This window comes from Gastrolobium bilobum, unplaced genomic scaffold (assembly GCF_033153095.1).
Source record: "Gastrolobium bilobum isolate Gb01-03AN ecotype WA unplaced genomic scaffold, APGP_CSIRO_Gbil_v1 utg33257, whole genome shotgun sequence".
Lineage (NCBI taxonomy): Eukaryota > Viridiplantae > Streptophyta > Magnoliopsida > Fabales > Fabaceae > Gastrolobium > Gastrolobium bilobum.
The window spans coordinates 14,197-39,756 of record NW_026895794.1 but is presented as its reverse complement, the minus strand read 5'-3'; the positions used below and the strand labels follow the sequence as shown (position 1 = coordinate 39,756).

Genomic DNA, 25,560 nt, shown 5'->3' with positions numbered 1-25,560 from the left:
CCTAAATGCCACGCCCAAAAACTTATTTCTCAAACTGCCACGAGGGCAAGTTCGCTGGGACAAGAGGCGAACTCGTTTTGCTGATGTGTCAGCTTCCTAGTGGTGCACAAGTTCGCTACCTGATGTAGCGAACTTGTCTGCAATAAATGCTCTTGCAGCTTCCCACCTGCCCAAACACGTGGCAGACAGCAATGCAGTTCGCTGGGAAGGCAAGCGAACTCTTCCCAATGGCTCCAATGACACGTGGCAGCCATGCACCAAGTTCGCTGGGGTGGGCAACGAACTTGGTCCAACGGATATATTTCCCCACCCCTATATAAACCCCCCCTTCCCATTTCTCCATCTCCTCTCTCCATCTTCTTTCTCCCTCTCACTCTATCTCTTTTCATTCTCTCTCATTCTCTTTCTTTGTCAACATTTAAGGTTAGTATCTAATAGCTTTTTTTTATAGTTTAATATATTATATTTAAATGTTGTTAATTTTTATGTTTAGCATGAAATCTTAGGTTAGTTGACTTTATAGCTTTATGTATTGTATTTAAATGTTGTTAATAAATATTATTACCATGAAACCTTAGGTTAGATGATATTAGGCATTATTTTATATAAAATTTATATTAATGTTGTTAAATTAAGTAATTAATAAATTGTAATTATGCATTAGTTTGTAAAATATTATTTGTTAATGTTGTTAAATTTAGTAATTACTAATTTGTCCTTAGGCATTAATTTATAAAATATTTTTTGTGAATGTGGTTAAATTTAGTAATTAATAATTTATCGTTAGGCAACCCATTATAAAATAATTTTTGTGAATGTAGTTAAATTTAGTAAATAGTAATTTATTCTTAGGGTTTAGTTTATAAAATATTGTTTGTGAATGTTGTTAAATTTAGTAGTTAATAATTTATCCTTAGGCATTAGGGTACCAAAAATTTATATTTATGTTGTTAATTTAAGTAATTAATAATTTTTAATTAGGCATTAGCTCGTAAAATATTACTTGTGAATGTTGTTAAATTTAGTAGTTAATAATTTATCCTTAGGGATTAGGGTACCAAAAATTTATTTTATGTTGTTAATTTAAGTAATTAATAATTTTTAATTAGGCATTAGCTCGTAAAATATTATTTGTGAATGTTGTTAAATTTAGCAGTTAATAATTTATCCGTAGGCATTAGGGTACCAAAAATTTATATTTATATTGTTAATTTAAGTAATTAATAATTTTTAATTAGGCATTAGTTTGTAAAATATTATTTGTTAATGTTGTTAAATTTAGTAATTAATAATTTATCCTTAGGCATTAGTTTAAAAAATATGGACATGTGACTGTTGTTAAATTTAGTAATTAATAATTTTTGATTATACATTATTGAATAAAATTAAATTAAAAAATATTATTAAGTTATAGGGTTGCAAAATAGGTTACATTGGTTTTATAGATTAATGTTCTTAAAATTTGATATTTATTATTTTTTTATTATGCAATTGTTAGTAATAGTAAATTAGATGATTAGTAATTGTATCATATTATGATTTTAATAACATTAAATGTGTGGATTGATTAACGCGTTATTTAATTTAAAATAAAGTAACATTTATTTATATTAAATTTGCCAAATATATATGAATGTTGTAATTTTGTTATTAATTAATGTTACACTTTTATTATTGTAATATAATTGTTTTTGTAAATAGATCGATGGACCAGCACGACCCGCAGCAGACTTTCATCGATCCGGGTCCATCCGACCGTTCTCTATTGGTGTTGCAGGATAAACATATTTCCACCCTTGTGTGGAACACATCAGATCAGCCGTCGACACGTGATTGTGTCCTTAATGTTAGGCACGCTGCAACGCACGATCACACAGATATACCCGAGGATATCGAGCCGTACCTTCGGCAGGATGGTTTTTATCATGTTGCGCGTCTGCGCAACCACGAGGTAGTGTATTATTATTGTACAAGATGCATTTAAATTGTTCGTTGTTTTATAAATTTGAGTTAATTATTACTATTGCGTATTTACAAAAAAAAAATTATTACTATTGCGTAAATAGATTGATCATTCGCTAATATCGGCCCTGGTCGAGAGATGGCAACCTGAGACCCGTACATTTCACATGCCGATGGGTGAGGTGACAATCACCTTAGAGGATGTTCACCATTTGTTGGGGTTGCCCACAGATGGGGAGGTCGTATGTGGTCGCGCTGGAGGCCATCCTTTCGAGCAGATAACTGCTGATTTCTTGGGAGTTCGGCCCCGGCGAGCACGAGACTTGCATAAGAATCAGTTGTCGCTAACATTTTTTCGTGAGAAATTTCTGCATTACGCAGACCATGCCGGCAGTGAGGTTGATCAGATGAGATACACACGTGCCTTGATCCTGTGCATATTGGGTGGGATGTTATTCATTGAGACAACATCCAGTTTCGTCCCGGCCCGATATTTATTATTCCTCGACGATTTCCAGCGGACGGGGACATATTCTTAGGGTTCAGCCGTACTTGCGACCTTGTACAGGGAGTTGTGCAAGGTCACAGAGCCCAGTCGGTCAGATATGGGAGGATGTTCTCTATTGCTGCAGTTGTGGGCATGGATTTATTTTCTTCAGCTCAGTATATTTGCAACGCGGACTCATGCGGAAGATCTTCGTATCTCCTTCAAACACTTGACCGTTCGATCCAAAATATCTTCTCCCATTGTAATATAGAAGGCATATTACATCGTTGTTACTCTCACTCATTATGTACTGAAATAGCAAAAAATAACAAACAAAAATGGAAACTTTAAAGGAAAATGGACGAGAATGACTTCGGGACAGGAAGAAGGGTGTTTATATAGAACTGAGTTCGCTACCTAGGCCAGCGAACTGTAACTGTCGGCAGATAGTTCGCTTACCCATGCAGCGAACTTCTAGGGGACTGCCACGTGGCACACAGTTCGCTACAGGGCCCAGCGAACTGTGTCAGTGTCTGCCATGTGGCACTAAGTTCGCTGACCATTTCAGCGAACTATGTGCCAATCGACACATGGCAAGCAGTTCGCCTGGACCCCAGTGAACTATATTGGTGTCAGACACGTGGCAAAAGAAGTTCGCTTGGAGGATCAGCGAACTTGTCATACGTGTTAGCATTTATTGCACTCAAGTTCTCCTGTGTCAGTAGCGAACTTGATCACTATCAGGCTGCTGACACATCACCATACCTAGCTCGCTACAACCCCAAGCGAACTAGCCTGCGTGGCAGTTTGGGAAATAAGTTTTTGGGCGTGGCATTCAGGTAATAAAGAATGAGAACAGTTGCATAACGGTCACTGTTCCCTTGAATGGTTGGTTAATTGTTAGTTGCATGACATAATTAAATTCATATAGAGTTTTTGTATCATTGGTGGATAAACCAATGAACATGCACTAGGGGCTGTTAGTATATAGGTGTCCTTGAGACAATTTATTTTATAAGATGAACATCTTGTACTATTTGATATTTCATGATTTATACATTTAAGTATACTTTATCTTTATTATATTTATGTCTCGCCTATATTTTACGGTTAATAAGAACAAGTGTTTCACTCAAGGATCTATGATAAGGATCATGATCATAAGGACTCGAAAACACTATATGTCTATTGCCTGAAATTTGCTCCTAATCTTGAATCACCAAAATAGGAAATTGGTGATCTCAATAAGACTAATACGACATCATCTACTTGTGTAAAGATACAAGGTAGAGACCTCATGGAATGCAGGCATAGTGATGCCTAAGCTAATGTCGTGGGTGGATTTGTTAGAGAACATATGGCACTGAACTGACCCGTCGAGAGACTCCACAAGGATTCATTGTAGAGAGTATAATTGGATTTGTAAAGACTCTCATTGTTTGGTAGTGCGGACTGTCCTAGACTTGAGGATGGCATCAAACATTATGTCCTAGGGTTATACTGTGATTGTACAACTCTATCTGCTTGAAAATGGAGAGAACAGTGTACTCTTGGGAATAACTTGAATATATGAGTATAGATGGACATGCCGAAAGGACTCACAGTCCCCTACAAGGGATTAGTCGTTCACAATAATCGATAGCACTTGAATGACTTTTAGTTTACTCAGGAATCTATGTATAGTAAACGATCATGTGGAGTCATGATCTATCTTATAGTCAATAGAAGAAAGTTTCTAGTTCCATAAAAAGCTATATTTGGTCAACCAAGAGAGATAATACTATATCATTGCTCTCGACTAAATATGAACGATGATGTGAGCGATGATGTCGGCACGGTATCCATATTAGAAAGGTGGATCACTTGATCAACTCGATTAGTTTTGGGGTCACAAAGCATTGCTAGTGTCTTATGTGGACATTAAATAAATTGGGCTCGTTAAAGGAGTTTAATTGGTCAAAGTTTATTTAGGTTAGTGACTAATTGGGCCTAATGGGTTACACATTAAGGTTGTTCTTGATTTCTTAATTTAGCAAGTTAGGGCTAATAATTGTTATTGGGTTTTTTCAATACTATAGGTGTAAATGGATTGGAGTTGGACTCTAAGCTCAATTATGTCATGCGCCCCATTTGGGCTTTTAGTGAGAAATTAGTTTATTCACTAATAGGCCCAAATATGTTAGTAGGCCCAATAGGGTCTTAGGCCATGAGTCCTAGTAAGTTAAATAGTTGACTTAGCCAAAATAAGTTTTGGCGCAATTAGAAATTTTAATTTTGAATTTTGAATTCAAATTCATATTTAAATTTAAATTATGAATTAGGACAAGATTGAATTTGAATTTAAATTTAAATTTGAATTTTACGTTTGAATTTTAAATTTAAGATGTTAGGTTGTTACAGATAATTTTGAATTATCCAAAGCTATATCCAATGGAGATTAGATAAGGCTTCTTTCAACAACTTTGTTATTTGAATTATGAATTCAAACAAGGTTGTTGAAGCAATAATCAAAGGATTTGATGAAGATGCTAGGCGATTTGTTATAAGAAGCTCCTAGATCCCATGTTCAAATTCGAACTACTTGGATATAATCCATTGGACTTGAATTTCGAATTCAAGATCCTTCTTGATTGGAAGACAAATTCAAGAGGATTCTAGAATCCTTCTTGAATTTTAAATTCATAAAGTGTTATCATTTGAATTTTGAATTCAAATGAGGAGATTCTTTCTCTCACTTCATGATAGAACAATATCCTAAAGTGAACAACTGAATCTGAGGATATGGGCTGAACTAGTGTTATTCAAATTACTGATCATAACCCTAATAAAATAACAAGAAAGTGGTGACCCACATAAGTACTTCCAACCAAGAAGCCTAGTTCCCTATTCTTAGACCAAGAAACCCCAATCTTGGTTCTTCACTCTTCTTCATCCTATTCCTCCATTATTGCCCTAGACCTAACCTCAAGACACCGTCTTTGTCTTGAGAAAAATAAACCCAAACACTTGAAACCTTCACATTGCCATTTCCTAGCAAACATCCAAGGAGAAGAAGGATTCAAAGGAGAAAAAGTTCTCATGGCAATCAAGGGGCAGCCGTGTAGATTACCGTTAGAGGGTATCATCCTCTTTGACACCTTCAAGTGATCAAGGTAATTCTAAACCCTAACATGTTTTAACGAGTAAATTCTAGGCATTACTCATGAAGACTGTAAGGAGTTACAGGTTCCGCAACAAATAACAAAGATTAAAGTTTTTGTTTTTCACCCTTATGAGCGAGTTGCTTGAATGTCAAGTAACTCCTATAATTAAATTTCAATAGCTAGATTGTATAATTAGTGGAAGAGATAATATGCATTTGAAAACTTATATGATAAATTGATTGTTTAGTTCCTTAGCCAATTGAACTCATACATGGACTTTCCTTGGGATTTCATCCATTGGGGAAACATTATGTATAGACCTTCCTTGGGGATTTCATTCGTTGGGATAGCCCTTGGAAGTGGATTTTCCTTGGGGATTTCATTCGTTGGGACAACCCTTAGAAATTTTATGTATGGACTTTCCTTGGGGATTTAGCATAGCAGAGACAACGATGAGTTCTTTACCACTACAGGGATGGAGCAAAAGAAGTTTTGAGAAATCAAGAGAAGGTCACGACGAGACGAGTTGTTTCTCATTAAACGATAGGGGACAAGTAAAAGTACAGATTCGTTGGGATAATCCTTGGAAGTTTTATTATGGACTACCTTGAGGATTTCATCCATTGGAAGATCCATATGGACATTCGTTTTGACAGGCAACTCATCGGAGTGATCCTAGTGTACTAGGTGCACAAGTTCAATTGTTTTTATTTTGATCTAACCCTTAGCTATATGTTATATTCATACCATGTGATCTAACCCTTCATGCAGGCAAGTGAACTTAAGGGCAGAGTGATCTTCCAAGGACCCTTAGTTTACTGAGATTTTTATATGTTATATCCATACCATGTTTAGGATATGTTGCAGGTCCTCAAAGAGGAGGGACTAGCTAACAAGAAGAAAGGAATACTCTTAGCTTCTTGGAGTATTTAAAGTGATATGATGTGTGTGGAGATATAGCATTGATATAACCATTTTGTTAAAACCTTGTAAATAGTATGTATAATAAGATTCAATTTCATATGTTCTGGTTTGTAAAACAAGTGATTAAGTAACATGTATATAAGAAATTTGATGTAATTCCTTAGAACTAGTATATGAGAATGCATATGATGTACTTTTTATAGCTTGAAGTCAAAATTGATGTATCCATGGATGGATGTCGTATGTTAAGCTTTTGGGTAGCTAGATGTATGAATCATATGGTTTATGATTGAGTTAAATTGAGGTTAATATCATGTTAAGGAAAAGAAAAAATTGACTCACCCTTTTGTATATGGATATTTAAGGGAATTTTTCTTAATTATTTTGTTGCGCTTAATACCATAATTAGTTAATACACTAATGTACACAAGGTGTTACATGTTGCACCAGAAACTGATTAGCCATGGCATAGAACATAGTTGTGAGGCCTGTTGCATGTGAGCAAGTAAAGCTAAGATGCTAACTTTGATGTTGTGAAAGGATTATAATTTGAAAGAGCACAAGAGCTAGTATTTTCTGCCATAGCGGAGGAGTTCTCTCAACGAAAGCACCAATGTAAGGAAAAGAATTCGAGGGAGTAAAGAATGAGATGAGGCAAACAAAGTAAGGCCAGAAAATTAGACAGAGATTAAAAGGATGAGAGTTGTTGGGAGGAAATAACTAGCAAAAAAATTAAAATATTACTATTTTAATAAATAATTACGAATATATAGCTATTTTGAAACTATTTACGCAATATTACACTCATTCATGCCCAAATTAGGCGTGACCATTCACGCCTAATTTGGGCGTGACTCGTCTGGTGTTGACACGTAGAAAAAAAAAAGTCAACTTATGAACCGTAAAACTTTGGAAAGCCATAACTTTTAACTCGGGTATCCAAATCAGGTAAAAAAAAATTGATTTCACAAAACTTTTCGATATCTACGCAGTGACACTTCATTTGACATATTTTATCTCTCGCAAACACAGTTCAAATTTACAATAATGATATTATAAGAACGTTTAAACCTAGAAGCCTCCGAGTTCTAAGTTTGTGATTTAATATAAAAAAATAAATAAAGATTTGGTTTGTGATTTAAATTAAAAAAATCAAGTTTTTAAGTTTTAATATAAAAAATAAATAAAGATTTGGTTTGTGATTTAAATTAAAAAAAATCGAAAATATCATTATTAATAAGGAAAACGTAATAAAGATTTGATTTATGATTTAAACTCAAAAATCAATTTGAAAAATCTGTATTAATAAAAGAAATAATTAAATAAATATTTTAAATCTCTAAGGAAGAAGGATTTTATTTTTGAAAACCATTCAGAGGCTATAAGCTTCCAACGAATCTAGCCAAAAAGACCTAGCCATTGTTTTGTATCAGAGACCGTTTCCAAACTTCAGAGTTCAGGATTCGATTTCAAGTGTAGTTTTCTTTTCTTATACCCATTAGTCCTTTTTTATTTTTCTTTTAAATGTATTTATTTTTTCTTTCTCTTAGGTCATACATAATTTAAATGGCTTTAAAGAAAAAAAAGTCATAAAACAAAAGGATATAACTTATGATACAGTTCGATAAAAGTCATAAAAAAGTTATATATTTTTAAATTATTTTTTGTTATATTTCTACATCTTACAATTCGATATGATTCACGATACAAAAAATCGGCCAAACGATATACGATACGTATTGCGATTCATTAACCTTGTACACTATTTTTTTAAAACACTTGGTAGAAAATATATATTTTAATATGACATTAAGTATCCTTATTTATGGATGGACTAATCCACTTTGGTGCCATCTTTAATTTCAGACCACAACTTAAATGATAAAGTCTCTATTCACAGTGATAAGAATACAGCCCATAAGATAGGGATGAGAGGTTCTAGTAGGTAGAAGACTGTGTTTGGTGTTGATTCGAAAAGAACTTGGATGCTTCTAGGTTTAAATGTTCGTATAGTATCATTGTTGCAAATTTGAACTGTGTTTGTGAGAGATAAAATATGTCAAATGTGATGTCATTACATAGATCTCGAAAAGTTATGCGAAATCAAAAAAATTACGTGATTTGGATACCCAAGTCAAAAGTTATGGCCTTCTGAAGTTTTACGGTTGAACTGTAACTTTTTGTGCCACTTGTCAACATCATATGAATCACGCCTAAATTAGGTGTGAATATCTTGTGAGTCACGCCTAACTTAGGCGTGAATGGTCCCGCCCAATTTGGGCGTGAATGAGTACAGAATATTCATAATTAGGTTCAAAATAGCAATTTATTCCTAATTATTTATTAAAAAAGTGATATTTTAATTTATTTATTTTTTGCCGGAAATAACTTTCTTCTTGTTTTTTATTCCATTCCACCAACTAGCTTTTTATAAAAAGAATTTACAATAACATGGTAATGGTAATAAATAATAATAATCCTAATGGATTTCAATCATAATCAATTGATATTAATATAATTAGTTTATTAATACTAATTGATAACACTACAATTATTTAATATCAATATAATATAATAAGCAAAGTTATACTTACAACCTTATCTATGTTGGATTGGTGGGTGTATTCTCCAAAGTACATAGACAAAATTGTAAGAAAAAATAGTTGTAAGTATAACATACCCGTGTAATGATTAACTAAAATGCTATCATGAAAGAATTTGTTATAGAGAATGAGCTTTCTTGCGCATCTAAACTTTCAAAAGGTACGCATGCATTAGCGGTTTGGGACCGTAATAATTAAATTACATATCATTCACAGATACTTTTATGATTCCACAAAATCAATTATTCTTCCATAGAAATACGTAAATATAAAAAATATTTATTTCTACTACAAAACTAAAAAAGTCATAAAGAGTGTAAGGATGATTGCTTTTCAAACAAGTTCTTATAGGTTGTAATGAATTGTTTACGCTATGAGAATGAGAACGCGAGGAAACGTGTCTTGTAATGAATCTCAAAAACTATGACTTCACAAGGTTTTGAGATGTAAGAATAGTGGAGTTATGAAGTAAAAGATTTATTTATTATTCTTTAATTTTTTTTATTTTGACACTTGATTTAACCTTATTTGTGGAAGTAGACATGTTAGAACAGGTCACATTAAAATTTTAAATTTTGTGCATAGATTAACGTGGCCATTTCCTTAGTCATATATATTTATGCAAACGTGTCAAGAATGGATTATAATATTCCCCAATACTTGTTTTGGCCTTTTGGGTAGTTCCATGGGAGCTATGCTGTAATAATTGATGTTTATCTCCCGTCCTTGTTTCTTGCAGCAAATTATAAGCAACGTTGGAATTATATATCATAATGTCATAGTTAAATATCATGGATCATTAAATACTAAAAAAAAAAAATATCATGGATCAATATAAAAATCATAATGATTGTAATTAAATTCCATAATGATTCAGTAAATTGTGGACGAAAGAGGTTAAAATGGTTGATGTGGGTGAAAGGAAAAGAAATTCTTTAAGCACAAAGAAAAATAAGGAATTTAAGTAGAAGCTAGGTGAGATCATGTTGTAATTGAAGGGAACTAAAGTGGCAGTTTTAGAGAGATTCACATGACTTGTATTCACACACACACACAAATTATTCCCAGGACAGATGTTGGGCTCTCATTATTTGCTAGCCAGACTTATATATTATAAATATAAAGATGGACTGAAAATGACATAAAGAGAAACTTCAAGAGAAAAAGATCCAAGAAGATAAATACAACACTCAGTGTTTGACGTTCTCCCTCCCTTGATTAATTGCTTTCTAATTTTTTAAGGATAAGGATTTAATGTTATTAAGGTTATATAAGATAAAATTATCTCGTATACAAATATAAAAATATATGAAATTTATATACGATGATAAAAAAAAAGAGAAGTAATTTTATTCGCTGGGAAAATTAATTAAACCCTTTTTTCCTTTCTTAAAACAGATATTTAACTTTGGGTTTCTCAAGTGTGTTCTTTATTTTTCTCTGTTCTATAATTTCTATCGAAAGTATATTTTAATTCCTAGTTAATTCTTAAATGGATTTTTTTTAATTAGTCAATATTAATCTCCATTATCGCGTGATTTTATAGAAAATCTTATGTTTTTGCAAAATAATCATTTGCATGTTTATTGACTACACTTATTACGAACTGACATGAAGAATGCAAATTGGCTAATGATCAATCTTCAATTATCGATTGTTATAATCAGTGGTCATAGTTTTGTAGTCATTTTGATATTATAGCAATACAGAGGACTATTAATCAATCATTTCGACAGAATTTCTCGTTGGTACTTACCATTTTCAAATGATCTAGGTAACCTAATCTCAATAAATATTAAATAAATATAAACTCTGTATTTATCTTTTCTATTATATATATCATATATGTGAAATTTATTAGAGTTTACAAAATTTTAACTTGAAAATTTGACCATGTGAAATCTTAGGGAATCAATTCGTTTAAGTTTTATTTTTTTGTTTTTTTGGGTATCCCGTTTCAGTTTTATTTTAGCATGAAAAAGTTCAAATAATCATTCAGATATTAATTAAAAAAAAAACTTTATATTACTAACTTTCTCATTAATATTATAACCGTTAATATACTAATAAATAGTAGAGAGTTTTAATGATATAATTATGTTAAAACAAGTAAAAGAAGATTTATCCTGAATTTTTTTTCCTTTTTGATATGCTGATTCTAATTATCGTTTTGAGGCAAGTCAGCTTTAGATATTCCCACAAATTTTAACTCTTCAAATTATTTATGAGACTAATCCCGAATAAAAACTTAGTTATAATTAAAACATTTCATCCCTTCTCAAAAACATATTTGGTAGCATGTTATTTTTCCACTTAACTTTGAAAGATGTATTCTCTATTGAAGATAGTACAGCTGTAATAACTTAAAAATTTATAGCACAATGAGCATCAGTTAGAGCAGGGTTAACTGGCAATAGTTTTATATGGTTTGGCTTCTCATTTAGTGATCTCCTGCGTCAATGTTAGCTTTCTCTTCACTATGTTGAGTGACTTAACGGGTATACATGAATTCTTCTTGCAAGTTACTCTTTGAATTACAAGTTTATTTCAACAACAACAACAATAATAATACAAGTTTATAGTTCCTTTTCCACCAGCATGGAGTATTGGATTTTTGGGTCTAAATTTCATTAATTATGAATAAGAAATTTGATTTCAAAAGATGTATTTTTTTGTTGTCGAATGAATGTGTTTTTTATGTCAAATTGATATGTCTTTTTATGTCGATCGAATGTGTTATTTCATCTACAAGAAGGTTACCTTTTGAATTTGAATCGTGATGTTATATTTTTCGTAAATATATAGAGTTCAGAAAGTGCACTTTAATTGTAGATTTAATTATATCATTTTTATTGTACGGATTCAAAAATTTTGATGATTATTCACCCTCTCTCTTCGACAACACGGAGACCCAAACCAAATTGGTTGTCACAAAGCCATGTCGGTGAGTATTTTAATAGAAAAGCTTATATTAAAAATTATTTTTTATTTTATTTTCCTGACACAAGTATCCGACAAATGTAAAAACCACGCCATAAGGGTCTAAAAAGTTCATTAAAAAATTACTCTTAAGTCTTATCATAGCATTGAAATTTTCAATTAGAGCCTTTCGCGTACAAATAAGAAATTGGTTTTCGTGCAAAAAGAGCATTACTCTAACCAACAGATCGATACCCAATTATGACTGATATGTCCTATAAATGGAAAAAGGGAAAACTCCGCTTTATACAAAAAGAATGTGCTATATTAGAGAATATGTATGCCAGCTTAATATAGAGATTCACAAAAACTTAAACCAATAATATTAATTGTCGCGAACCTTTTAATTAGTATATATAAAATAAAGAACTTTCTATTTTCATAAATGGTTCAAAATTAGATATTACCATCAGTTGATAACAAAAAAATCAGCAAACAGTTTAACCACATAAAAAAAAAAAAATACCATTTTTGATCCTCAGCAAATTTTACGATACTCGCCTTAGTCTCTAGTAAATGGAAAAGCTCATCGTGGTCCTTAAGAAATTCAAAATGGATACCTTTAGTTGAAATTATAATCTCTCACAAATTCAAAAAAGACTCATATTAGTCCTCAAAAAGACTAAAATAGATCTATTTTGAATTTCTTAGAGACCACTATGAACCTTTTTATTTGCTAAGGACTAAAGTGGACATCATAAAATTTGCTGAGGACCAAAAAAAATATTTACTCAAAAAAAAATTATCGAGCAAACTTGAAAATTGAAGAGCTTATCTAAAGAGAAGTTATATAGAAATTTAGATGTTGTCAATGAGACACATTTGATAAGAGACACTTAATAAAAGGGAAAGTTCTCAGAGAAACAAAGCAGACACGTTTCTCAATTTAACCATTCATTGTTACGGCAAAAGTCCAAATATGAAGGTACTAAGCTTTAGACAAAGATAATTTGACAAAAGACGTTGTCCTTGGGACACGATACACACTTGACAAATCACAAATAAACAACTCATGAACGCCGACGTATTATCGATCGGTTACATTATATTCTTCTTAGAACAATACACACTACGGGTATCCGGCCTAAGCTGCCATATATCTTGACACCTTGACTCCTTCAAGCTACCAAGCTGAGGGACTCCTGTTCCGGATGCTATTTTCTAGGCCCACCAGATGGGCCCAATCTCTCAAAGCCCACATTCTAGAACCTTCTAGAGGACACCCATGGGAAGCCATAGAGACTCACCACTAAGACATTCTCCATCATGCACTGCTGCTGCTGCCCCTGTACACTGACAGTGGACAGCTTGATGAGACAGCTCATGGGCTGACCAGCTCAAGCCCCCATGAAGAGAGGACTCTCCTCTCTAAATACCCCTCTCACACATGGAGAGAGGAAGTTCTTCTCCACTCAGCCACTACGGCTGTGACTAAGGAGAGTCACCTTAGCCACTTCCACACACAACCCCCCTTATGCACCATGGGAAACTCCACTAGTGCTTGGTCTCTACCATTGCCACTATGAACACCCCCTATATCAACATACTTTACCCTCAATGGGAGACATCTATGTAACACTATGAGTACAGATTTCATGTACCTTTAATTTCAATGCAATGGAATTAATATTTCTCGTCATTCCCATTGATACAAGTTCGTCTTTGATGTATCTTTAAATTCTTGCTCATTTACTTATACTGTTGTTTTACATTCAACACTTTGCTTCCATTGCCTTTATATTTGTCAGCACCTTTACATTTTTGCACATTTCTCTTGCTACACCCTGCATTTTTGCACTTCATCTTTCTATCAATTTACTTCTGGGTAATGCCTGAATCACTCTATTCTTTTTTCAAACTTAGTAAATTAAGATTGGTAGTGGGCATAGAGAGTGAATCCTCTCATGTCATTTGACCTTGTGAGACAATGGCTGTAGTCTATAAACAAGTCAACTATTATTCTTTCCTGATGCTTTCTCGGATAATCGTTGATTTGTATATAAATATCAAAAATCATCCACATAAAATCATGTGACATGAGATGATTCATTCCGGTAATGGGTAATATGTGTATGTATGTATGTATGTTTTTTGTGTGTGTGTGTGTGTGTGTGTATATGTGGGGTGGGGAGTAGAATGCTTATATTACAGTAATGTGTGTGTAATTTCATTCAGAAACAACTAATTTACACAAAAGGAAAGCAGTACTCAAAATATACATGCCTGTTCTTCCTCCCAAAACCCAACTTCAACAGAAACCAACATTTGGCTATTACCACTAATATTAAAATTAGCAAGAGAGAAGACTATTTGCTGCCAAGCTTCACTGCAGCTTGAGGATATTATCTGATAAAAATAAACTCTTTAACTACCCTCAAAATCACATGATAAGGTTGTTAGTTCAAACCTTGAGATGATGACCTAGCTGACGATGACTCACCCAATGAAACAGAAGCCAGAGATGAAGCCCAAACCTGGGCACTCCTTGCCCTTTCATGAAAACTCCTGGTCTTGCATAGTCTTAGCTTGGTCCAAATCCTCCTCACATCAATCGCGTGAAGCACACGCCCCATCACTTGGCTTGTCTCACCAAATATTTGCATGTTCAGATGAGGAACACATGAAACCCAGAATGCTCGGAGACGCAATACGATCTTGGGAAACACAAAAAGAAGTATCCTCAAACAGAGAAACAATACTGAGAACACGAAGTAGGGTTCCTTGCTTGATGTTTCTCTCAGAGACAAACCCATCAATGACTTTGTAGTTGGATTCTCATCACTCAACATACTGCTTAGTTGACCAACAACAACATCACTATTTGCTTTGAATCCTGAGACATGCAGACAGGTCAATGGAGGCATGAGCTTTACATGATAAGATTATGGGTAATATTTTTCTTATATTGCATAAGAGAAATATTATCTCCTACACTCACATTTTTTAAATGGGTCCTACAAGATTTTTTTTCTCTCACCTTCAACTTTTTTCTCTCTCTTATTTATTGTTTGAGTAGGAGATAATACTTCTCTTATGCAACATAAAAAAAGTATTACCCTGAGATTATTATCGGTTATTGAAGTTTCTCAGAATTCACCTGAGTTGTTAATCAAGGTAAAATATGGCTGTCTTAAATAATCCATTGGAAATTTACAAAAAAGATTCAGGATGTGCTTACCGGTGTTTCTCTCATAAAATCCCAAAAGGGAGAGAACATCTTTTGGACCATGATATCTCAACCTTGATGTCTGGTTCACCAGCAATATAGCAGGCAAGCTATGGATTCCATATTTTGAATATAAGCTGCAAAGAAAAAAAATGCAGACATCAACATACATTTATAAAGGTAGGTAACTAAGTATGCTAATCTCTCAGGATTTCACATTCATATATAACATACAAAGTACAAAAGGAAAAATATATTCAAAATTGCTTAAATCACACTAGCCTAACCTTGGCAAAGCTGATGATTGCTCAAGAGCAAAATGTTCCACTTGAGGAAACATGGAACTAAGAATTTCAAATTTAGGAAGCATTCTGCGTGAAAATGGGCACCAGGAAGCATAGAAGAGTATGGAAATATATTCAATCCTCTTTTTGCCAGACAAAATTCCTTCTATGAAATTTCCATCCACCTGACAATTCAAAATAAAAAACTAAATATATGTCACCATAATATGCAAATTGGTATAAGTTAACAAAACACACAACCAGAGAAGTCAACAAATAAAATAAAATCTTTAAAACATTTAATTAATTGCTCAAACTGTGAGGCTGAAAGACAAATAAGCATTTTGGGGAACTCTAAATCACAACAATGCAACGATAGGAAAAAAAAACACAAATATTTCTCCAAAGTCCAAACCAAATTTGTCCCTTTTTCCATCACAAAAGAAGCTTTTCCGGAAATTCAAGTGCGGGTGAAGAAATCATATATTGGAAAGGAATGAAGTAATTAAGAACCATGAACCTAAAAATTGGGCGTTGTGTCAAGATGTGATGTTAAGCCCACAACTATCATTCCTAGCTAACCACATAAAAAGGAGACCTCCCAAATCTTTTGAGCTTGACCCGATATGTGACCTGACCCAATAAACCCATGGTGCAACCAAATAAGGAATTTATGTGTCGATTTAATTCAATAGCTAAGTTAATCACATAATATCTTTCAACGTGAGGCATTTGGAGAATTAGCATAAGGATTTGAGTGTTGAACATTTATTCCTTGAAATCTTCATTAGCTTCATATTGCTCTTGGAAGTAGGCCTATGGTTCACTGTTGGTTTAACCAAGTTAAATTTTGTGTTGATTTCTCTTCTTAATTTCAGCTGAGCATATACTTTCAATAAGTTACCTTCTGCAACCAAGTTCCATGCACACCCAAGTTGATTTGGCCCCCCTCATGGGTTAATACAACAACCATAAAAAATAAACCACATTTTCCATGTCAACAAAAGATGACACGATTGAATTAACATCACCTAATGGGGTAAGAACTAAAGTAAGAAGTATATAGGTAATGGATGGTTGGTAAACAGCTTCTTTAGGAAGAAAGAGCATGGCTTTTCAATTGGTTAGTTATCCATTGAAGAGAAGAAACAGAGTAGTAGTGGTGGTATTATACAATCCCATTCCATGGTTTTACGAAATCAAATATTAGAGCAAGCATTTCTACTTAATCCTGAGGATGTTATAGTCCCTATCGTCATCCTTATGATTTTGGTGTTCAAGATCAACAACATAAATGCCAACGGAGCAGAGGTCAATTTACTCAAAACAATCATTTATTTTCATCAACTGAAAGTAACAAGACATATTAATGAACTACTACGATTCTGGGTATGTGAAATTTTAAGTGGGTCATCTCTTGGTTGTCAATGACAGGTTTTGCAGTACATACGAGTTCAATTAACCATCTGACCAGGAGATGAGAATGTACTGTCAGTGAGGAGACCCAACAAATAACCCAAGGGGGAGTGTGGGGGAGGGGGGAAGAGGAAGAATATAAAACAATGCAGTTTATTTGGTTTGCATCTATTTTCATCAATGGGATTCCTTTTAGGGGCTGAGTCAGAGAAAAAAGGGAAAGGAATCAGTAGTTTATCAATGGAAGAGAAAAAAAACTATTTTTTATTAGTCAGATCAAGCCTAATTACTTGTTCATATGCTTTCTGTTAGATTTGCCATTTCTTATCAAAAGATGATGGGAAAATGATCACATGCAACTGTAGGACTAGAAAATTTTCTACATACACAAAACACCTGTGCTTCTTAAGTACTAAAATACCAACACATGTAACACTATTCAATTCCAACTAGTCATTACTGATCAGTATTCAATCCAAAAAAAAAAAGTTCCCAAAAGCCGTAGCACTTAGTTGCTTAATCAATAGCAATCTTTTGCTAATATGTGATTCAAAAGTTCAGTTTGATACATTGCAGATCTCACATTCCAGAAGGACAGATTGAAAATGATGACCAACCAATGAGCTATGATCCAGTTAAAAGGAAAGACAAATAGAAATCACGGTCCACAGTGATTAAGGCTCATAGCTGAAGCAAATTTATTCACAAGAACAAATAGTATTATCTAGGTAATATGAAGATTTCCAATACACTCCTTTTGGTATTTTGAGCTTCTGGTAAAGTTGACTGATTTCAAGCAATGAATATAGCATGTGTTAGATAATCAATTTTGCACTAGATCTTAGTTTAATTACATGCTTATCATATTTCCAAGCATATGACCAATGGGTCATGTAAAGGTTCAACAAATGCAAACTACATTCAAGAAATTATTTAAACGAGCGTGTATAACTGACTTAATGGTCAACTTTTGTAGTAAAATGAGAAGTTTTAAAATATCCTCTGTTTTCTTGACTTTAAACAACATTTTGTTTTTGTTACCCGGTTATGTAACTAAAGGTTTAATAGAATGGCAACTAAATTGACGACATTATTTGGAACTACAGTTACAGTGTGAATTACTTGATTGACATCATCAAAATGTTGTCTATTTTCTTAAGGAAAATATAATCATCATTCACAAGTTTTCACCGGAATTTTTTTCCCCAGAACAGAGTTACCACGATGGTGTCTCATCGAGTGGTTAAGAAGATGCTAGAGAAGATCATAGAAATTAATAGCATTATATTTGCCAAGTTACATATGCATGGCATATAATCGGTAAAACATTTCATAGTAAAAGTTAAAAATGAGAAATTAATGCAATCTCCACATGAATCAAAGCTATAATTAATACAATATATTATCACAAGTAAAATAATTTCAAGGATATTTAAGGATCACTCTCTAGATGTTTACTAGAGGACCCCAAATGGAGGTAATTTGTTCTTAACACCAGTGTTTTAAAACCCCGCCCCTCCCGAGGTTGACTCTGCCAGGTCACTGACCCCCTCTCTCTGAGGGTTAGGGTCAACAGTTAGACCCTGCATGTACGTTGACCCTTCTGACCCCTCAAAAACAGCCCGAGTCTCGATGACTCCCAGGTTAGAGGGATCAGAGGGGGTCACTGCATTTTATTTTTAAATTTACATATGAAACGACGTCATTTGGTGTGTAAAAACAAAAACTCGTTGCTACCTAAATCTAGAACTAGATCTGAAATCTGAATCGTTCATCTACTTCTCTTCCAGACCCAGACCCAATCTCCCTGATTCGGTGACCTCCTCCGCCTATCCTCCGTCATGGTGGTGGTTCCTCCAATCCTCTTTGGTCTTCTCTCTCCCTCTCCTCCCTCGTGCTAGTTCTTCTCTCCCCACCATTGATTCGTTGCGCCGCCACCTCTTCTCCGTCGTTCTCTTTTGGGTAATGGATCTCATTTCACATAATATTGTATAATTTTTATTCATGAGAATCATGACGTCAATTTTCAGTTGTTGCTGTTTGTGACTTCAAATGATATAGAGAAGTTCATTCTGGTATTGCAAGAAGCAGCAAAATTTTTGAAGGGGAAGGACGACAATGGTGGAGAAGGACAAGGAGGGCTTGAATCTGATGATATAACTTTTCATTAACTCCATTGGAATGTGTTTTATACTTTGATACTTTGATACTTTGATTATAATATTAACTTGTGGATGTAATTGGTTGAATTATGTTAAATATATTTTGAATCTTTGATGATTGGTAGTTTGATTTTTTTGAATTTTTCATATATGATATATATTTATATTTTTTTAATATATAAAATCGGGTCAGCGAAGTAACCCCGTGACCCCCCGATTGAACCCGTGAGCCCTGACCTCGGCCAAGTCGATAGTCGGGCCAAGTTTTTAAACAATGGTTAACACCAATGAAACCATGCCACCCAGTAAAAATAATCAACTACAAACAACACAAATGGTATACTTATCTAGATGTTAGTGAAGGCTTTAATTAATTCCCAGATGGTAAATTAATTCCTGCGAAGGCTTTAATTAGATCCCAAATCTTAAACTCACAATAATTACTTCTCTAAATGTTTTTTCTTAACAAGCCAACTTCTGGTTTGATGCCGTAGGATCCAACAAAACTGACCCTGATGTACCAATTCAGCCAAAAGCACAAATAGTACAATAGTTAATTGCTTCCAAGCAATAACCATATTCATGGTTGTCCTCCTCAAAAGTGGTAATACAAATCTTCAATGTCCAAGCAGTACAATGAATTCAATTGCTTGCTACCAATTATAAATAAATAAATAAAACAAAATTAGGAAATTATCCCAACATGTTTTCCTTCAGTTTTATATCATTGTCAATAGTCCAAATTCAGGAAATTTCAAAAAGATTCCCGGCAAGGAATTGTCTTTGTTAATTGTTATTTCAAGATGTGAACCTGATTCCCCATTTTCACATCATAATCAAACAATAACCCCAGTTCTTCAAACTAGCAAAACATTGAAACAAAATTCAATAAATCAAAAAAAAAAAACAAAACAAAACAATATAAACATCCAGAAATAAATAAATAAAAATAAAAGCTACCAACCAATCAATACCCATCACGAAAATTACCCCCAAAAATGAAAAATGAAAAAGGGGGCAAACTTGAAATCAGAGAAAGAGGTACCTGAAGTGGTGGATTCGATTGGATCAAGATGGGGCACTGAGATTGAAGATTATAGAGAAACGAAGGAGGCTCGGGAAGGCACAAAGGGGGAGAAGAAGACGCAGATGAGGAAGATGCAGATTGAACCAAAGACATAGCAGTCAAACAAAGGAGAAGAAGCGAAGAAGAAGCCATGGATGGAGGAGAAGACGCCATTGAAGAAGGGTATGGAGAGTAAATACAAGACGAACAAAAGGGTAAAAAGGGGAAACAAAAAAAAAAGACTTTTGGTGTCTCGCGGCGGCGGTGACGGTGACGGTGGCGGTTGTGAAATGAAATGGATGAGGTTAGGTTTGGACGTTTGGTTTGGTTTGGTTAAGTTAGGTTGGGTTGGGTGATTTGGTTCTAAGAAAAGAGAGGCAAAGGACAGGGAAGAAACCTTTTCCAGCTCGAAATTGGAATGATGGATATATTTATGGTTCTGGTTATGCACTTTCTCTCTCTTTATCGGAAATTCGGATACTATAGCTTTCTCTCTCCTACTCCGAGTATACCTCGTGTGTGCTTGCTTGCATGAGCATCATTTTTTTATAGCATTTTTTATATATAAAAAAAAAAAAACATATATGTCAAATAACAATGTTATTAAAGTAGTAATATGGAGATGAAAAGGAAAGATAATTTAGTTTAATTTGAGCATAAGTTGCTTGACCAAATAGTGTAGTTCCCACGCAAGACTTTTTCTTCTTATGATTAGTAATCTTCATTATATTTTTTTTAGTACGAATAATCTTCAATATATTTTATAGTTGAATTGTATAATATTTTGTTTGTCAATTTTTTTTTTATAAAATAAAGAGCATTTTTATGTGATTTATATGCTTAGTGTATGAATTTTTTTAATTTTTTATAAAAGTGGAGGGCAAGGCCCAAAGAAATTATATAGAAAGATGTTGCATGTCAAATGTCACATGCTCCATAAGCAACTTAGATCTAAAAGCATTCCAGAATGAAAAAATAATAACAGTGGGAGAGGAACAAAACATTAACTCTTCAACCTGGAAAGTAAAATCTAGTTTGGCTAAACTATCCGCACAATCATTATATTCCCTAGGAATATACTCCAAGTGAAGATGATCAAAAATCTGAGTAGCATTTTTTATTCGACTTATCAAAGATGAAAAACCACACAGATCTGATTGAGTCTCTAAACAGAGTAGAGCTTCTTTGCAATCACTTCCAAGCCAAATATTAGAACAATTCATCTTACCAGCAAGCTTGAGACCTTGAAGCAAGCCCTACAGTTCAGCTTCCAAGGCAGAGCAGGGGCCTATGTTCAAGGCAAAACCACTCATCCAAACTCCAGAGGAAGCAAATGAAACCACCACAGGCACCTTTATTACTACATATACTGAAAGCTCCATCAACAAATAACTTGGTACTGGTATGATAGTCATACTTCCCAGAAAAATCAGGGGAGCTAGGTGATTCAGGCACAACCGAAAAAAGGTCAGCACTACTACTATTCTTCATATCAACCTGGTATAACAGAATTCGGTGAATTGGATCTTGAGACCTAGAGAACAGCTCGTCGAGAATTGTAGAATTTCTCCATTGCTAGAGAAACCAGCACACATAAAACACTTATTTCCAAGAAGGCCAGAAATTCATGAAGATTGGTTGAAAAAGATTGAGTTTAAACCACTCTAGACCATCTGCAGCAAAAAATTAGGTGGAGTATTTTCAGAAAACCATCTCTCCCAAATATTCCTAGCAACATTACAATCTCTAATAGTATCGATAATTGTTTCTTGGCAAATATGACAAGAAGGACAACGAAAATCCCCTCCACTCCAGTGACAAGTTTTGTTTCTGACAGGAAGTTTGTTCAAGCAAGCCATCCATAAGAAGACTGCAATTTTGAAAGGCCATTTCCACTTCCAAATTGTAGACCAAAGTTTATCCCTACAAGTGTTAGTCTCTGTTAGATGGCAATAGGCATTTTTCACAAAAGATTTACTTGGGCTACTCCTCTTCCAATTAAAGCAGTCAGCAGTATCACTAGAGGCAGGAGGAGCAAAAGCTTTCAGCTTGTTGAGAGTTGAATTATCAAAAAAGGCTAAAAGATAATTCCACTTCCAATCACCTGTAATAGGATCAACAATATCATGAACTTTGTATAAAGGATTAGAAGTAGGGGGTGTATATAAAGCAAGGTCGAACAAGTTGCTTTGCCATCCTCCCCAACAGTCAGTCCAGAATAAGATAGATCTACCATTACCAACCAACCACTCTAAATGTTGAAACATTTTGTTTCTGGTTGTACAAATATTCTTCCAAAGAGAAGAATCACTATTTTTTGCAATTAAGCTACGGTTGTGATCATGATTCCTACCATACTTTCCAAATAACACTTGGGCCCAGAGACTGTTATGGTCATTAATAAGTTGCTAAGCAATTTTTTGCATAAAAGCTTTATTTTGGGTTCTAAGATTGATGATGCCTAGACCACCACATTGCTTAGGAAGGCACATTTGTTCCCAAGCTGCATAATGGGCTCTTCGTTTAGAATCTGAATCTCCCCAAATAAAACTACGTTGTAGTTTTTCAATATCTTGACAAACATGAATGGGGAGTACATTGTTCTGCTTGTGAAAGCAAGGGATAGCTAAAATAACACTCTTGGCTAAGGTGATTCTCCCCGCAAGAGATAAGCACTTAGATTTCCAGCCATGGAGCCTATTCTACACTCTAGAGATGACATTAGCATAACGGTCCTTTTTCACTCTACCATGTCTCATCAGAGAGCCTAAATAGCAACCAAGATTGTTGACCTTTTTGAAGCCACTAACAGTAGAAATAGCATTCGCAGTATCCATTGGCACATTCTTAGAAAAATAAATGCAAGATTTTTCTACGCTCACGCATTGGCCAAACATCTTTGAGAACTTATCTAGACAATGAATAATAGAGTTCAGTTGACTAAGAGAAGCTTCAGCAAAGAGAATGATATCGTCAACAAACATTAGGTGAGAAATATGGGGGCCAGATTTGCCAACTTTAATCGGAAGCCAATTCTTCATCTCCACTTCATCCATGATTAAATAGGTGAGTTTCTCCATGCATAGTAGAAAAAGATAAGGGGGGATAGGGTTCCCTTGTCTAATTCCACGCTGAAAATGGAAACCCGGGGTTCTAGCACCATTCCAAAGGATCTCCAGGTAAGGACTAGTAACACAACCCATGATAGCTTCGACCATATCACCTGGTAACTTCAGATCACATAGAACTAATATGATGAAATCCTAGTTAAGCTTGTCATAAGCTTTCTCTAATTCAATCTTGATGGAAAAGAATCTTTTCTTACCTTGCATTCTATGCATAGAATGAACAAGTTCTTACACAATGATGATATTATCCTGGATGTGCCTCTTAGAAATAAAATTGACCTGATTAGGAGAAATAAGATTCCCAAGAAGAGGTTTAATTTTGTTAGCTAGAATTTAGCTAAGCCCCTAATAAGTTGTGTTACGAAGAGAAATAGACCTAAATTGCTTCATCAAACACGGTCTGTCAATTTTGGGAATTAGAACAATAAGCGAGTGATTTATTTCTCTAATCTGATCCGGAAGATGAAGATAGAAAATCATACTGTGATAGATTTGGGTTTTGAGAAAATCCCAATTCCTATGATAAAATAAAGCAGGGAATCCATCAGGGACAAGGGCTTTCAGAGGGGCCATTAGGAAAAAAAATGCTTTTTCACTTCATCAAGAGAAATATTTAAGGAAAGCAAGTCAATTTGGTCCTCCATGAAAGCTGGCCAAGTGTTTCTGGTTTGGTGCCAAATTATATCATTAATTCCCTCCTTGAAAAGATTTTGAAAGAAGTCACGAGCTAGAGAATTAGCTTTTCCTCTCCAATCACCCAGTGACCAGCATCATTTTGAAGCTTTACTGTTTTATTTCTTTTTCTACGAATTAAAGTCCTGGTATAGTAGAAATGGGTGTTTCTATCACCATCTCTAATCCAATCACCCCTGGATTTTTATACCAAATCTGCTCCTCATGATCTAGAATATTCGTGAGCTCATTCCTCAGATTAGCTTCCAACTTCTCTAGATGATAGCTACCTTTAGTACTGAGCTGTTGTTGTATGCCATCAATTCGAGCAAAAACTATATTTTTCTTATGGTGTGTAAACCCAAAAATATTTTTATTCCATTCCTTTAACAGTGGAATAAAGGAATTCAAGTTGTCTAAGAGGTCAGACGAAGAGTTCCAATTGGCTTTAAGAAAGGGGCTAAATCTAGGGTCATTTTGCCAAGTAGCCAGAAATTTAAAAGGCCGATTCTGCCAACAAGTATCCTCTTTTTCCAATCTAATCAGAATTGGGCAGTGATCAGAGAAAAGAAAAGCCTAGGGAGAGTTATGACATCAGCTTCCTCAAAGGCAGCTCTCCAAGAATCATTAGGCACTGCTTTGTCAAGTCTTTTATAAACCCAATCTAAGTGGAGGATTTTAGGCCCTTTCCAAGTGAATCTATTTCCACCACCTGCCAGGTCCAAAAGACCACAAGCACTGAGGACATTGCAAAACGATTACATCGATTATAGTCCATAGGGCCACCTCTTCTTTTCTCAGAAGCCGAAGAGATCTCATTGCAGTCCCCTGAGATAAGCCAAGGATCATTCATATTTCTCCCAATATGCTTCAGCTCTTCCCAAAGAAATCTGCTTTTATCTTCTTGGGCATTTGCATAAATAGCCGTCCAACAAAAACTTCTCTTGTCAGGAAGCTCAACCCAACAATGAATGAATTGGTCGTGCTTCATAAGAATAGTAACATTTATTTCATTGGGATTCCACATTACCCAAATGCCACCAACAAAACTGTAAGCATCAGCAATAGCCAATAAGGTAATTAGAGAAACCTAAACTACAAATAATATTGATAGCTATTTTACCACTAGCACTAGGTTCCAAAATAGCATCCATTCCAACCCTTATTTCTTACGGAATCTATTGAAGGTACTCTTGAATTATTTTTTTGCAGCACCCCTATAGTTCCAAGTAAGAACATTCATAAGGAAGTTTGGGGTTGTTGTAAGATTGTGAAGTTCTTGCTACTCAAATCTTGTGCTTCAACAGTAACTTTTAGAAGTTCAACAATTCCCTCAACACAATCAGTAACAGTTATGTCATTAATGGATTTAGTCAGAGTTGGACAATGAGACGAATCCACTTCCATACCTGGTTGCGCTTCTACCATCTTTGAGGATTCTCCCATAACTTGGTCAGGAGTAGAGTTATAAAATACCATGGTATCAAAAACTTGGTTATTGATGGGCTATTTAGAGCTACTAGCCAAAGAAAAAGGTTGAACTACCACAATTGAGTCAAAACATAAAT

The 25,560-nt window shown here is 34.4% G+C and overlaps 1 protein-coding gene across 1 annotated transcript; it reads right to left on the bottom strand.

Moving 5' to 3' along the window:
• Window positions 1–14,176: 14,176 nt before the first annotated feature.
• On the bottom strand, window positions 14,177–20,702 carry LOC133296055 (5'-adenylylsulfate reductase-like 5). The gene is made up of 4 exons (XM_061495009.1): window positions 20,172–20,702; window positions 15,552–15,733; window positions 15,277–15,401; window positions 14,177–14,931 (listed from the first exon to the last, which is right to left on the bottom strand). Exons 1-4 carry the CDS (start codon window positions 20,364–20,366, stop codon window positions 14,495–14,497), a joined length of 939 nt encoding a protein of 312 aa, XP_061350993.1. The 5' UTR covers window positions 20,367–20,702; the 3' UTR covers window positions 14,177–14,494.
• Window positions 20,703–25,560: the final 4,858 nt, after the last annotated feature.